The sequence below is a fragment of the Notamacropus eugenii genome, chromosome 2 (assembly GCF_028372415.1).
Source record: "Notamacropus eugenii isolate mMacEug1 chromosome 2, mMacEug1.pri_v2, whole genome shotgun sequence".
In the NCBI taxonomy this organism is placed as follows: Eukaryota; Metazoa; Chordata; class Mammalia; order Diprotodontia; family Macropodidae; genus Notamacropus; species Notamacropus eugenii.
Window position 1 is genome coordinate 186,717,454 of NC_092873.1, and position 16,794 is coordinate 186,734,247.

Sequence of the window (16,794 nt, forward strand, 5' to 3'; positions counted from 1 at the left end):
TTGTGCCTTTGTCAATAAATGTAATTCAGGAGTATTGTCATTTAGCAACTGACAGATGGAATCGACTTAACAGAGCTGCAGATGTTTGTTAAACTAGCAAATCATCAGCTCACTCCAATGTCTCATAACTTAAAGTGATCAGATTCCCAAGGTAAAATAAAATATGGTGGAATTTTAAAATATAAATGTTAAATACGAACTGAAATGGCTTCATCAACCAATGGCAAACCGTAAGTAATACTGACATCAAAGTAGAATAGTTTTAATTCACAGAAAGGTCACAACATAATTTATTTTGCTCAGCATGTCAAAACCCTGGAAAACATTCAAGATTTATAATCTTCTTGCCAACTGCCCTCTAAACTTTAATTTTAAAATCACTTTTATTACAATGTAAGAAGACAAAAGTATTTAGAAGGCAAGTGAACAACATACCCTCTTTCCTAAGCAGCTGTTTGTAGACCATGACCGTGTGTACACACGTCTGTAAAATTAATAGCATTAATTACACACAAATTTATCATGCTTTTTCTCTTTCCAATGGAGAAAAAAACAGCAAAGCTACAAAGCAGAAACAGAGGTAAAATAACTTTAGGGAAGATTTAGTCTTAACGCTTATCTTGGGATAAGCACACCTTAGGCCTATCCTTTCAATGAGGCTTTCCAGGCTCATGAAGTCAGGGTTAGAAGAAACCTTAAAAGTCATCTACTTCAATGCTTTCACTTTATGGGTATGGAAATGGGGGCCCCCTGGGGTTGTGATTTTTTTTTTTAAAGTCACAGAGGTAGTATGTGGCAAAGCTCAATTTGGAATCCAGGTTCTATAACTCCAAATTCAATTTTCTTTACATAGCAGAATAGAGAAAAATAAAATCACAAAAATTAGCCATAACTATCAATAACATCATCTTATAAAAATGTCTTTTTAAGTGAATATATTTTGTTATAGGTGAAATCAGCTCAGCTAATTTAACTTCTTAGGGTTCACATGATCCAGGTCAAGGTATTTGCCATAGTGGATCCTCTTATTTTCTGCATTAAAGTACTTCCAGTAGATAAAACCACTCTGTTGGCAACCTCAAGGTAGCAGCAGCCCCTGAAGAAAATCATGAGCAACGGTACTGGCCAAAATCAGAAAGAAACCAACTCACTCACCACCTGGGACAAGAAAACCCAGATGAGCCCTAAACTATATGCCAATATTAATATAAATTAATTGCTTCAATAGAGCACTGTCATTGGTCTATAAAGGACCTGCATTTTTTTAGACCTCTACCCAACAGTTGAGGACTAAGAAAAATGAAGATAATGCTTAAAAGTCCTTTATAGCAAGCTTGTTGACTGAGAGGGGTTCTGGAGGGATTTACAAACTTTTGGGTTTCTGGAGGAAGCCTTTCCTAATGGTGCCAAGTCTAGAGCCTTGCTTATTTGTGGGAGGGATGACAATCTGTTTCACTGGGCTGGAAATTCCTTTTGGCGAAAGGTAGAAGGGAAGATAAAAATGGCAAGACTATTAGTACAGGTGCAGTAAAAAACAGGCAAATTGATATCTTTAATTTTTAATTTGGAACAGCTGATACATTGGTTTCTAAAGTACAGTTCCAAAGAAAGGGCACCTTTTTCAATAAATGTTGAAGAAATTCACAGAACTCAAGTGATATAACTAACTATGAAGCAAACAACTTCAGGTTTATATAATAATAAAACTGATTGTTGTGTGAAACCTCTCATTACTTTATCATCACACCTCATGCAAACCAGCAAAATGTGGATATGGATAAACTGCAGTTACTCCAATTACTCGACATACACCAAAGCACCTAATAGTAAACTGTGACTATCACTGTTTTTTTTAAAATTAAGTATGATTACCACTTTTCATGTTTCTGAAATGAATTTTATTATTGAGTTTGAGGTGCTGATGTAACATTCAGGTGGAAATGTCATGGAGATGCAAGTCCAAAGCTCAGGTCTAGAGTCCTCTATACCTAATACAGTGCTGGGCACATAGTAGGCCCTTAACAAAATACTTATTGATTGATTAATATACATTTGGAAGTCATCTTTATGGCTTTCTTTCAAAATCATTTTCTCTCCTCTCCTCTCGACTTCAAAACCATGGTATTATCTTTGGCTCTTCATTCTCTCACCATATCTCATAACAAATTGGTTATAAAAAGTCCTGTTAATTTTACATATACCACAACTCCCTCCTTTCTTTCCCTACAGCAGCCACCTTAGCACTGGTCCTCACTACTTGTCTAGATGACTGCAATAGCCTCCTACGGCATTTCCATCTCCATCCTCTTTCCCTTTTCAATCTATCCTTTCTACTCCTATTAGATTACTATTCCATTTGCATAAAACTAGATAATGTCTGTTACCCCTCTGCTCCAAAATTTTCAGCAACCTCCTATGGACTACCACATAAACTTCAAAATCTTGTGCTCGATTCTCCACAGGTAGATGGCATGCTAAATAGAGTGCTGGACTTGGAGTTCAAATCCTACTTCAGACACATGGTGTGATCCTGGGACAATCATTAACCTTTCAGTTTACATCACATTGCCTGGCACACAGCAAACTCTTTATATATGCTCCATCTATCTATCTACACCTACTCACCTATCTACCTACTTATCCATTCTCTCTCTTGCTCTCCTCCCCCCTTACCTATCTACTACACATAATAGTACCCACCTTGTAAGACTGTTGTGAGGATCAAATGATCCTCATTTATAAATTGCCCTATCTAAATGTTAGCCATTACTATGATTATTGTTGTGACTGTTGTTTTCTACCACTCATCTCCCACCGGTACCGTGTTTTCCTGTCTTATATGTCTTTGATAATGCCCAAAATTCATTTAATGAACATTAACAAGTATTGATTGGCAGCAAGGCATTGAGGATACAAAGACATAGATGACTTTTCCATCATGGAGTTCACAATCTAATTGGAGGATAGGGACTATGATATAAAAAACTATGCTACAAAGGAGAGATAAACATAAAGGATTGGTCTCGGAAGGCAAAGAAGTAGGAGGCATTTGAAGAGGGAGAGATCACGATGGTGGGTCAGGGAAGACTTCACAGAAGATAAGGCACGTAAACTATGGCTTGTGGGAGGAAGTCATTTCCAGGATAGGAAGAAGACACATATAATGTCCTCTTGAAAGGAAGGGACAAGATTAGAAATGGGAGGAATAAATAATAATAGAATTTGATTGGAATGTAGAGCATGTGAATAAAAGTTCGTATTTACTTTAAGTTTTACAGAGTGCTTTCTTCACAACAACCTTGTGAGATGAAAAGTACAGGTATTATCTTCATTTAAAAGTAAGGAAATGGAGGCTCACTTAGGCAAAGAGACTATCCTAACATCAAACAGCTAGTTATTGTCAAAGCACAGATATGAGGGCAGGTCTACCCTGACTCCAAATCCAGTCCTCTTTCCAGGACACTACAATGCTGATCCTTAGAGAGGCGAGTTACTGCCTTGGGGGGCTATTTAATCCAGAGCTCCTATCAGAGAAAAAAAAAATATTGCATGCATCCAGAAAGAAGTAATTCAAATACCAAGGAACTATGGTTCAGGATCACACAAGCCCTGGCAGCTTTTACTATATTTAACAGAAGATCTTGGAATGCAATATTCCAAAAGGCAAAATAGGCTTACAAGAAATAATACATTCTAAAGCTGAGTACCTTTAATGGAATAGGAGACTTAAGCATTTCTGATAAAAATAAGAAGAGTCTAATAGGAACCTGAAATACATATACAACAGTCCATACAAACCTAGAAAGATAAATTTATTTAAGGAGCTGCATAATGATATAGGGCTAACATTCTAATTGGGGATGAAGAGTCAAGCATTCATTTAGATATGAAAAAACCCAAACAATTCTTGTGGGGCAGGAAATGACTGATTCCTTTCTGAGGGTTTTAAGAGGGAAAAGAGAAGAGAGGGTAAAAAGAAGAATATCATAGTATAGAAAGAAAGGAAAGGAGAATAGAACTGGTTATTTCTTGTAATTGGGGTGTGTAAGAATATACAAAGGTGGAGGAGGGGGGAAGTGAGAATCAGCGAACCTCACTTTTATCTGAAACAAAAGAGGATTATATTCACACACAGTTTAGTACAGAAATACAACAAACTCAGCAAAGAAACAAGTAAGGATATGGAGGGGGTGTTTTAGAGGGAAGATGATCCTGGGGAGGTAATAGTTATAGGCAAAGAAAACCTCCTCCTAGTAAAGGGGAAATTAAAAGGGGGAAAAAGAAAAGAACGGGGTCCCTTGGATTCCCTCTTTGACAAATAAGAACTGGCTGAACAAATTGTACACGAATATGATGGAATATTGCTGCTTCACAAGAAAATTACAAAAGAGACAATTTCAGTATGAACTGTTGCAAAGAGGGCAGAACAGGTGAACAACGTATATTAACACTGTGAAGAAAAGCTATGTTGACAGACTTAAAAATACTGACCAGAACACTGATCAACCATGTCACCAGAGAACCTATGATGAGGCATGTTATCCAACTCTTGACAGAGTTGACTGGCACAAGGTGCTGAGACATACAATTTTGAACGTGACCACTGTACAGGTTAGTTTTACTTGACTATGACTATTTGCTAAAAGATTTTTTTCCTCCTTTTTCTCAGTTAATTAGGTGAGAGCAAGTGGCAATAATGATAAAAAAGAGAGAGTCATTAAAACACTTTAAAAAACCTACAGAAAAGAAAGAAATTTTGAAGGAAGCACAGACAGGCAGGGCAGTTTTGAAAATAATAAGTAGAATTTATCATATACTTAAGCAAGTAGTATGAAATGGAGATTCATGATTTCATATAAAATCCTATTTTTTTGTTCGACTATATATATGGAAACTTTCTTTTTTGCTTAGAATAAAAATATGCTAAAAAAAAAGTATCACCAACATATACTCAATGCAGTATGAAATTATAAAAACTTGGTAATGAGACACTCAAGAAGATGATGGGATAGCAGCATTCAGGGATGTCCCCATTAAGGTAGCAAAATAACAACCAAGTTCTTTGCACGTTTCTGGCTGATTTGCTTATAGTCCACAAGACTGGACAGAGAATAAACAAGGTTAAACCACGTGAATGGCAACAGAAGCGGATTCATGCACTTTCCTATTATTTTAAAAGAGGAACTTTTCTTTGGCCCAGCCCTCCTTCCTCACATATACTTCAATGTTTTCACAGTTTATAATATCAGAAACGACCTCCAGGTCAGGCATTTGTCAGTTAATGACCTGCTGGGCTAATGGCCTTTAGCTTTGCCTAGGGCACACAGGTCCTCTAGTTGGTCATTAGCTGCCAGGGAAGGGCATCCCTCCAATCACTATTGCTAAATAAATAAAATTTGCTTCGGGGCTAAGACCTTATAAGCCAACTTTGGCCTGGGGTGGATTTTTTAGTTGAGTGTTTACAACTCTGAGGACTGAAGAAAATGATGGAAATGCCAAAGCCTTAACTAGATCAGCCCAACTGGGCTGTGCATCACTACTAATGAAATGTGTCCACGTGGATTTTTTTTTCAGAGGTAGTAAAGTGTTTTGTTTGTGGTTATTCCAATTAGGTCTTATACTAGCAGTCCCACAACTTATAAACACATTATATTAAAAAACAATTCACTTATGCCTTAATAGTCTAGCACTCAAAACCTATTTTCTGAAAGGAAGTTGTAAACATCTCATTGGACTCTCAGAACAGCCTTGTGAGTTAGTCAAATATTATTAGTTACATTTTACAAATGAAAATCTAAGGTTTAAAAAGGTTGAAGTGACTTGTCCAAGGTCACAGTTATTGTGTCTATGCTCCTTCTACTCTGCTAGTCTGCTACAGCTGCCCCCTAAAGCTGATCTAGTCTAAAATGTTGGTGACACACTGTAGATTGAAATGAAAAATAGGAAAAAGCAATACTTTCCTGCAACACTAGTAATTAAACCAAGCAAAATTGAATAAGAACCATTTAAAACTTTATTTTGAATGCTAGCACTTGATAAATAATTTTCAAAGAAATAAAATGGGAAGATAAAGACTCATGGAGATAATGAAGGGCAAATCTAAGTATTTCTAAGGCCTTTGCAGGTTGGTTTAATTTTACTTTCACACTAATGGCTTTTCTTGTAATGGATATATCATTAGCTGAATTTTCCCCCTTATATTTCATGATTAGGATTGTTCACAAAGCGAACAGAGGACAAAAAGAAAAGGAATGATTGCATAGGAGAAGAAAAGATAGGGGCAGGAGAGTAGAACATGATTGTTTTCTTCAAATATTCAACTGATATACAGAAGAAGGATAAGGCTTCCCTCCCTCCTACAAGAAGAAAAATATTCACCAGGAGTGGACATTATAAGGAGGGAGATTTCAACTCATTGGAGGGAAAACTTACTAAAAATTAGAACTGTTCCAAAATGCTTCATGAAATTTTGAGTTCCCTATCACTACAATTTTTTCAAACAAAGGCTAGATGACAACCTATCAGTAGATGTAGCTATAGGGAGGGATTAATGCTTCAAGTAATTAGGTCATCTCTGAGGTCCCTTCCAGCTCTAAGGTACAATGACTCTATGACTTAAAAAATTTATGTTACTGAAGAATGCAAACTATGATTAAATTTGTTTGATTCCTGGAATATGTGAGAGAGAGAGAGAGAAAGAGAGAGAGAAAGAGAGAGAGAGAGAGAGAGAGAGTTGGGGAACCAGGAAGGAGTAGTGGGAGAGAGAATAAGGAGACCAATAAAAAACTCTGGATAGGAAAAGTTATTGTACTTAAATGTCAGTTATAATAACAATGACTGAATTTTCTCTCGCAGTCCTGTAAGTCACTGAACAAAGAAATAGTTAAAATGTGTGCATCTTTCATTCAAAAGGATTAGTATGAGACAACAGCCTAACCAAGAGCTAGTTTGGTGTCTCAAATGCTAGCAGTCTTCCTAGAATCATTGTTGGAAGGGTCTTCCAACTAGCCTTCAGTGGAGTATTTCTAGGGAGGCAGAATCTGTTGCTTCCTGGGGTGGCCCATTTCACTTCTAAAGATCTTTACACTGGGCCTAAACTGGCATTTCTGGAACTTCTAGTCACTACTCTTAGTTCTGTCCCTGGGACTAAGTAGAATAAATCTAATAATTCCTTTTCCACATGACACCCTTTCATGCATTCAGGTCTCACTAAATCCATATCTAGGATTCTACCTACTATGCTATACTACATAATGTAGTATACTACATGTTACTTACTGTGCTATACTACATTACATGTACTACATCTTACTTCTAAACATTCCCATTTCTTCATGTAGCATAATCCCCAGGCTCCAGAGCACTCTTTCTCTCTCTCTCTCTCTCTCTCTCTCTCTCTCTCTCTCTCTCTCTCTCTCTCTCTCTCTCGCTCCCTCCCTCTCTCTCTCTAGTTTGTCAATGTCATTCCTAAAATGTGTTGCTCAGAACTGAACAAAATATTCCAGGACAGGAGGGCTAATTAGCTTTTGTGTTCTGTACATTATACTCACCCCTAAATGGAATTTCTGATCATATTTGCTATCTTGGCTGTTATATAACAGTACTGACTCACACTGGACTTCCAGTCTACTAAAAACTCCACATCTTCTTAAATGGATTCTTTTCAGCCATATCTCCAACACATTATACTTCTGAAGACTTTACATTCATCTCAATTAAATTTAATCTTCATAGGTTTATCCCACTGTTCTAGTTGGTCAAGATCTTTTTTTGGATCCTGTGTCCTCCAATATGGTAGCTATCCTCCAAGCTTATCTGTTACATATAAAGCTGATAAATATGTAAAAATTAATTTCAAAAATATGAGATGAAGATTTTAATGGACTGCAAACTGTATACAACTTTACATTTTATCTCATTAAATTTCAGCTTATTAGATTTGATATCATTTAAACTGCTTAAATCTTTTGGGTAGTGTGTCACCAATAAATTCGATAAGCAATATACCTACACTTTGATCCTTCTCACTGGTAAAAATATTTAAGGATCTCCAGGGGACATTCCACTAAAGACACCTTCTTTCCAAGATTACCATTCTTTGAATTCAGTTTTCAGCAAGTTCTAAATCCATCCAACTACTATCATATCCCAAAATTTAAAGTAAGTTGCTTTCAGGAGACAATTTAGGGTTTTGTTTTTTTTTTTTACCAACTTGAGGTTGGCTTCTTGGTCAACATTCTTTGGATATGTTTCACACTTTTCCAATTGCTCGACAACTATGAAATATCTAAGCATGCCAGGCAATGTAAAGGACAGAAAGTACAAAGAATAAAATAATCCCTACTCCCAATGAACTTAATTCTAATGAGAGAAACAACAAATACAAATAACAGCACATATAATAAGTTAATATATATGTATACACACACACACACACACACAAAAGGTAGTTAAATACATGGTAGTTTGGGAGGGAGAGCACTAGTAGTTCGGGATATCAAGAAAGGCTTCATGTATAAAGAAGATGGTGCTTGGACTGTGTCTTATAGGAAGACAAAGACTCTATGAGGTGCAGGTAAAGAAACAGTATTATTTCAGACATGGGGGATGCCAATGCAAAGGTGTTGAAAGAGGAGATGGAGTGTCATGAGTTAGGAAATGAGAGAAAGCCACACTGCCTGAATCCCAGAGTTGGGATGAGGGGGGAATAATTTACAATGAGGTTGGAAAAGTATGTTAGGGCCAGGTCATGAAAGACTTTAAAAACTAACCAGAGGAGTCTATATTTCAATCGAGAGGGAAGCCACTGGAATGGGTTGAGTGGGAAAGTCACATAGATCTATATTTAGGGAAAATTACTTTGCCAATGAAGCGATGAGAGACTTGAAGCAGAGAGAACAATTAGGAGGTTGCTGCAATTACTGAGGTGAAAGGGGCAAAGGCTTGAACTAAGGTGATAGCTGTGAGTGAAGTGAAGGGGGTCAGATGCCGTTTGTTGTTTGTCCTTTGTTCTTGAAGAGGACCAATGACATGAGGAGAGTGATGTCCTGACTTGCAAGGGAATTGGATTTAAGTGAGGCAGAGCTGTTCCAGTCATCAATCAAACTCTCTCCTCCAGAGCCACTGGAGTCCACTGGCAAGACATAGGTCAGGACAATGTAACAGGAGACCTTGGCCTCAGTTTCTCTGAGGCAACACCCTTTCAGTAATTAAAGGCTGGTTAAGAATGGAAGCAAAAGATAGCCTAGTTTGTCTTTACAAAAGGATCAATCTGGTATGGGGAGATCCTCAGAGTTTCTGGTCAGAACAGAAACAACTGTTATTTATACTCAGAGCCATTAAAACTCAAATCACGACCAAATGAGGCTTGGGTTGGGACTTATTTTTGGCCAGTGACAGACAGAGCAATTTGAGTTTAAAGGCATAGTCAAGTAGTTCCATTTGAATTCCAATGGGCTTTATCACAGCCTAGTTTTCTAGAGTTATATTTCAAGAAATCATAAATGAAAACTACATGAGACAAAAGAGTTAACTTTCCCAGTTTTGGGGGAAAAAAGATAGAATAAATGAGTAGGGAAGAAAAAAAAATCTAGCCCTCAAGCCCCAAGATATCTAGATGCTAGAAATGTTACGAAGGTAGAAAAGGCAAGAGGTGGTAACTGATATTTGTTTAAGAAGAGTGAAGAGTTCAGGATAACGCTGAAATTATGAACAATGGGAAGGTAGTGGTGTCTTCAATTTAAACTGGGAAAACTGGAAGAGGGGAGGGTTTAGAGGAAAAGATAATTAGTTCAGTTTTGGACTGAAGTGTAAGATTTTCCTGGGTTATCTAGTTTGAAATATCCAATAGTCAACTGAGTGATAAAGGACGGAAATTCAGAGAGAATGGAGCTTTTTATGTAGATATGGGAATCATCTACATAGAGATAATTATATTCATGGAAGCTGATGAGGTTAACAAGAAAGAATACTGAGGGAGAAGACAAGACTGTCTAGGATATAATCTTGGAGAATATGAACAGTTAAGAGGTATGATGTGGATGATGATCCACAGAAACCTAGAGTGTCCTGAAGAGATCCATAAATACTCAATAGTTTTATCTGACCATGAACACAGTATCCACCACCATCACTCTACCTAATGAAAATGTTCCCTGTATGTGGAATGAATTGTTTTCCCCCACCTCCATACTCTTCTTATACTGACATCTTAGCCATTTTTAAAGGCTCTATTCAATATCATATCACACATGAAACCTTCCCTCATTTTCCAGCTATAAGTGATTTGTCCCCTCCCTCATGTAACAAGTAGCATTTTATGGAATCTCTCAAAATGTCTTATTTATTTTTATATCTCTATCAAAGTGCACTGAACACAGTGGATACTAAGTGAATGTGTGTTGACTAACTGGTAAACACATTACCTACTAAACACTTTAACTTCAGAGGCAAGGGTAATAAAGTTCACATAACAACTTTGAAAAATACTAGATTTTTTTTTTCTGAATCAATCAATCAGCACTTATTAAAAGCAAGACACTATGCTAAAAGCTGGTGATATAGATTTATACAAAAATTTGAAGCATCAGAAATATAGGACAAGGTAGAAAGGAGCTTCTTAAAAAAAGCTCAGTGTGTTTCACTGGCTTCATGTCTCTATGCAAAAATGTTTATATGCTAAATGTTTTCATGAAGATAAAGAGTAAATGTGCCACCTCCCTTGTGACCAGATCGAAAGTCATTCTATCTTTTGAAAACATACATCCTTCTTATGAGAAAGACTACATTTCAGTAGGTTATCATGTAAAAAAAAAAAACCATGGATCTTAGGTTGTATTAGCTTTGTTAAAGATGCTAAAGAGCTATTAATTCAATAATTTCTGTAAATAAAACGGAATTTTCCAGCCCTGACATTACAAAAAACACCGTCACATAAAAGTATATATTTTATTTCAATACAGCTCTTTTTTTAGATTATTGTACTTATAATATCAACTCAAAACTATAATTTAATATCATAGACAAGATAAATAGCAAATCAGCAATAGAGGATTCTTTAATAAAATGTATGTTAGATTTGGTGTAAGAGGAGTAGATTTACATGCATAAATTGGGAATGTTTATACAAACAAAAGTCTTTCTTGTAAACAACATATTTATGCCTTTAGGAAAACAAAGTTTAACATAAGGAAATACATCAGCTATGTAAGGAGTACATCTGTTGCCACTGGTTATTTATAAATGTAAATCACTAATGCATAATAAAATAGTACTCAGGTGTGACCCCATGGTAGTGTTCCGGGCTGTCAGAGACAAAAACCCTGGTTCAATCACAGTACAAAATTTTATTTCCCCAGTTTAATATATGAAAATTAGGCTACTCCATGAAAGGAGACATTCAAATCCATAAAAGTATGGTAGGATCTAGATCTTTAAATATATTGGCCTACATCACTAGTTAGTAAATACTGGCTAAATGATTTTTTTTTTTTAAATGTATGTCAAATAGTTAGGGCAGCTAGGTAGCACAGTGCATAGAGTGCCAGGCCTGTAGTCAGAAAGACTCCATTTTTCCAAGCTCAAATCTGGCTTCAGACACTTAATAGCTACGTGGCCCTGTTAGCCTCAGTTTCCTCATGTGTAAAATGAGTTGGAGAAGGAAAAGGTGAATTGCTCCAGTATCTTTGTCAAGAAAACCCCAAACAGGGTCATGCAGAGTCGGACACTACTGAAAAACAACTGAACAACAACATGTCAAAGAGTAGCCTAGGGAGTCAAACTTGAATGGTGGCCTAATCTTAAAATACAAATCTAGTCTACAAATAAACAGAGTCTAAAGAGAACCTGCAATAGTGAATTGGTTTTAGAAAACTGGTGCCCTCTGCATTCTGTAATATTTTCCCCAATTATTCAGCATGTCTCTTTGATAGGCTGATTTTCAAGTACTAAGATTTTAGGCTGCCATAGCCCCATCATTACAATAGACAGTGATGCTTTATATGAATACAACACGGCAACTAACCTCAACGGGGTCAGGTAACTTATGGCTTCAGAGCTGATATTCTGAGATATCTTTATCTGAAGGTCCTCACAGAACTAAAATAAAAAATTACCCTCAACTCTATCATAATTGAAAACATATGAATGAACCTCAGCATTAATAGCTTTAAATCAATTGTGAGCTTTTTCCTCATGAATCATAAATCTCATTTGTGCTCATGTCACTACTGAAACAGTATACAGCTGTAGCAAGAAGAAAATTACCAGAGGATTAATATAACAATTTCTATACTTAGTGTTATTTAAAAAATCTAAGTGTTACCTAAGGCAATTACCTTGCAGACCTTTAATATCTTCAGGGAAAGGCCTAAGGGAAAATAATTGACTTTGCTAATTTTACCCATGGCAATTATAAAATAGCTCTGCATTTCATTATGACTGTGGAATCCTTCATCTAATTGTCTGCCCCAAGAGAAGTAGAGAGATAAATAAACCATACAGAATCTCAGACAAGAGTCTAGCAGCACAATAAAATCACTTTGCTAGAATGGATGTAAGTTCAAAAAAATCACGTTCAGTTACAGTAAATAAAAAAATTTGGGGTTGTTTTTGTTCTCCTGACCTGTGATTTTACTCATGGACTCAGCTCCCTGGAACCAGAATTTCTCTTATCAATGCCAATAGGGAGCTCTTCTGCAATTTATATGTTAAGAGAATTAACTGGGGGGTATAAGTAACTTGCCCACAATTCAAACTGGATTTGGATCCAGTTCCTCTAGACTTCAAGGCTGTTTCTCTATCTGCTAAGTCATGTTGCCTCTAATTCACTAAGCCAAATCTATAAGAAAAACTTAACTTATGTTACAATTGTATTACAAATAAAAAGATATTATCCTTTATTTATTATCCAATTACTGAAGCTTATCCAAGATCATTTATTTATTCATTTACAAGCACCTACTATGGGAAAGGCTCTTTGTTAGACACCATTTTAGCACTATAAAAACAAACAAAACCCCTCTGTATTTACATTCTTAATACCTGAGAATTTTATAAAAAAAGAAGTTCAACATAATTGGCTAAAAATTGAAGATAACATAATGTAGAACAGACGTTCAGATAAGAAGATTCAGTGAAGTCCTTTTAAAAAATGCCTAGAAAATATATATAATTATAAACATAAGGAAATAATAGCTTTAGTAGAGTAATAATGGAAAAGTAGTGTTCAATAAACCCAGATAATAAATGACTTAAAGAAGATATCCATATTTGACAAGAACTAGTTGGAAAACAGGAAGGCAGTTTGGAAGAAATTCACGTTAGACTAATATCATACCATATAGTATAACAAATTCAAAATGTATGTGGCCTGAATATCAAAGGTCACTCCATAAAAAAAAAAAATAAGAGTACCCAATCAGGCAATTTTCATATCTATGGTTGGGAGAAAATTCTTAACCAAAATAGGAACAGTGGTGATCCCAAAGGATAAAACTAGTATTTTTTTATTGTGTGAAGTAGGAAAGCATTTCCACGTACAAAATCAAACCTATATGAATATAATACCTCATTTGGTTGATGTATTGGTGAGTTTTACTGAACTGTTCTTCCTTTTCTTTCTTTTTTTACATTTTGTTACAAAGACTGGAAGTCTGGGTAAGGTAGAGAAAGGGATTTATTGAGAAATGAAGGTGAAGTAAAAAACAGCATCAATTTAAAAACGTATAAAGAGGTGGTATTGAGGGTTTTCCCCCCTGTTTTCTAAGTTTTGTTTTGTTTTGCTCTTTTGCTGGTTAGGTACCTGAGAGATTAATAAATTATTCTATTTCTGAGACATAACTTCGATTTGTATGAAAACTATTCTGTTGGGAACTATAAGTCCTTGAATGAAAGGAACCTTTTCAGCACATGGAAGACATTCTTCAAATACATTTCTCTGGATGCTAAGCACACTAGTATCAACCTATGATCCTTTCACTTTCAAAGACGATCCACATCATTTAGAAGTCATCTACTGTGGTTAAAACAGTGATACATCAAAAGCTGAGATTTACAGAGGCTCAACCACAGAACACTGAACAGAGTACTACAGGTATTTTAAACAAAATGAGTCAATGAAGCTTCTTTTGAAACTGACCTTGTAGAGATTTCAATGACCCCTTAAAGAACAAAGGTAGAAACTCTAAAAATCAAATACCCATGTTTAGGATAAGGAAAAGAGAGAATTGCTGAGAATAAAAGCTACAAGACATAATTGTCAAATTAAGTGAAAACATGCCATGATTTAAAAAGGAAAAAAGTCTCCCTACAGAAAGACTGATGAAATGAAATCTAGGAGTACAAAACTCATGCAGGGAGCATGTGGGTGAGAGGTTTACTGATAGGAAAATAAATGGCTAATCATTGATTTCAAGAAGCTTCTAGCTGAGATGCTGATTTGAAATGTTAAAGATTATTACTTTTTTTTTTTTTAAATCAAGAAGTGATGTCGAAAACCAGTGCCTAAGGGAGCAGATGGTGGAGGTTTTGGACTCTGGGAACATTTACAGCAATGGCTTTGCATGTAAAATACAGAGTGAATTTCAGAGACTTCCTGGTTTGATTTTTATGGAAATAAAACATTTAATTCTCATAAATTCAAACAGTTATACAATATAGGAGGAAAGAGTATATGTGAATAACAAAGTGCTGACTGAGTGAAGAGAATACAGCAGATATTATCTCACAAAGATTTAAACTGATTTTAAACAAGCCATTAATTTCCACTTCTTATAATGAAATATTATATACTATTTAACATAAACAACATTTAACACCTTAAATTTATGTAGCCCTTTCACCAGGAAAAGATCAAAATAAATTAAATTGATGCTTGGGTAAGCAAAAGATGAAACTGCTAAAAGTGATAAGTTAAATCTTCTTTTATTTTTTGGGGAAAGAGGTCTTATGTAAACACAAATTCCATAAATTATTGTGAAATAATAGTATAGAGCATTTCCCACCCCCTAAAATCTGGTACTTATACACAATCCTGAGTGTGCAGAGCCCAAAGAACACAAGTACCTCTGTGAACTCCAAACAAAAAAATTCATGCAGTAACAGAAAAGAAGAACTGTCTTAGGAGCAAGAATAGGAATTGGGAACATGGAACTCACATGTGAACTACAGTGCAAATGGAAATACAGCACAGAAGGTAAAGCACAAGAGACTTCACTACACTGAAAGTCTAGGAAGTGACGACATGGAAGGGGCACTCAATGGAAGGGATTAATCATCACTGAGGGTGGGATTAGGTTGAGGTATATGGGGGGACACTTCTTTTTACTGTTCCCTTTTCTATATAAATGCAAATCAAATGGCAAAGTCATCATATGTTTTCTCTTCCCATAATCAATGACTTGATCACTTCTCAAACTGTGGCAGTCTTGATCAATGATGATTTTTGATTAATATCCTGGAGCACCATCAAAAACTAACATTTAGTCAGCATTTACTTATGAAGCATCAGGCTGCTGCATTCATTAGTCAATGTGCGCATATACAGGTAACTGCCATTTTTACAGATTAGTCAATGATTAGACAATAGTATGTATATGTAGAATGAAAATAACCCACATATTTCTATACATAGGTATGAGCATATGTGTGTGTGTGTGTATGTTTTCTTTTTTTTTTCTTCTTTACCTTAGTGTTCTGCAACTGGGCTAGTCCAGTGCAGGCATTTGCCAGAAGGAAGTCTCCACTCAGGATGGCTATTTTATTTCCAAACTGCATGTCTTTCAGTGGACCATCAGAAGAATTCAATTCACTTAAATTTACTATCCCACGATGCACAAGGAAAGCGGTGTGGATAAGTTCTGTGATCTCTGCCAGACTTCTTTGACTAAAACATAAAAGTAAGACTTGTTATAGAAGTTCAGGATAGAAAAAACAGAGTATAATTCTACCATGAAAATCAGACTGAAGTTAACAATAAAAGATGCTTTTGATTATTCGTTTTCCATGTAGCTTTTAAGCAAAAGTCTCCAACCAAAAGATCATGATCTACTAATAAGAGTCTAAAGCCCTGCTGGATGGTCCTTTAAGCTGGCAGCCCCTGTCCCCCTCCTCCCACCGCCTCATTCCTCCATGGTTTACTAGAACTCCCAATGGGGAGAGTACAAAGATAACAATAGCAATGTTCAAGTATTTTATTACTAGCCCATCCACCTCTGGTAGTCTCAAGGCTTCAAATTCATTTCTTTACTAAATAAATGATTATCATTGTCAACATCACTCTTATACCTAACACTATATAAATAAGAGTCACATATAAATATTGCATATTAGTTTACAAAGTGCTTTTGCCTCAATTTTTTTTTTTGACATAAGTGGAACAAACATTAGTATTCCCATTTCACAGAAAGAGAAACTTAGGTTCTAAGTAATTAATGACTTACTCAGAGGTGAAAGAGACTGAATTCAAACTGAGGTCTCCTGATTAGAAGTTCAATACTTTTTTGATTACATTGTATACTGATAATCCCATTTTACACCTGACAACTAGAATGTAACCCCCTTGAATTGAGCTTTTATATGAAAGGCACTATGTTAAACATTTTGTTACAGAGATAAATAAAATATAATTCTTACTTTCAAAAAGTTTACAATCTCACAAGGGAAATAAGACATAAAACACTAACAACTTCAATGGAAAACAAGCTACATGCTAAGTACCGTAAGAATGGCATGAACTGTTATCATGCTCTATGGCAAGATACCTTACTTCCATTCAAAGTGGTCCAGAAAGGCATT

General features: G+C 35.7%; 1 protein-coding gene across 1 annotated transcript in view; it reads right to left on the minus strand.

The window, feature by feature from the left end:
- PDSS2 (decaprenyl diphosphate synthase subunit 2) overlaps window positions 1–16,794 on the minus strand; it is a 284,652-nt gene that overhangs the window by 89,128 nt on the left and 178,730 nt on the right. Inside the window, exon 3 of the mRNA XM_072642982.1 lies at window positions 15,685–15,883. Within this exon, the coding sequence (XP_072499083.1) occupies window positions 15,685–15,883 (199 nt within the window). The remainder of the gene's footprint in view (window positions 1–15,684; window positions 15,884–16,794) is intronic.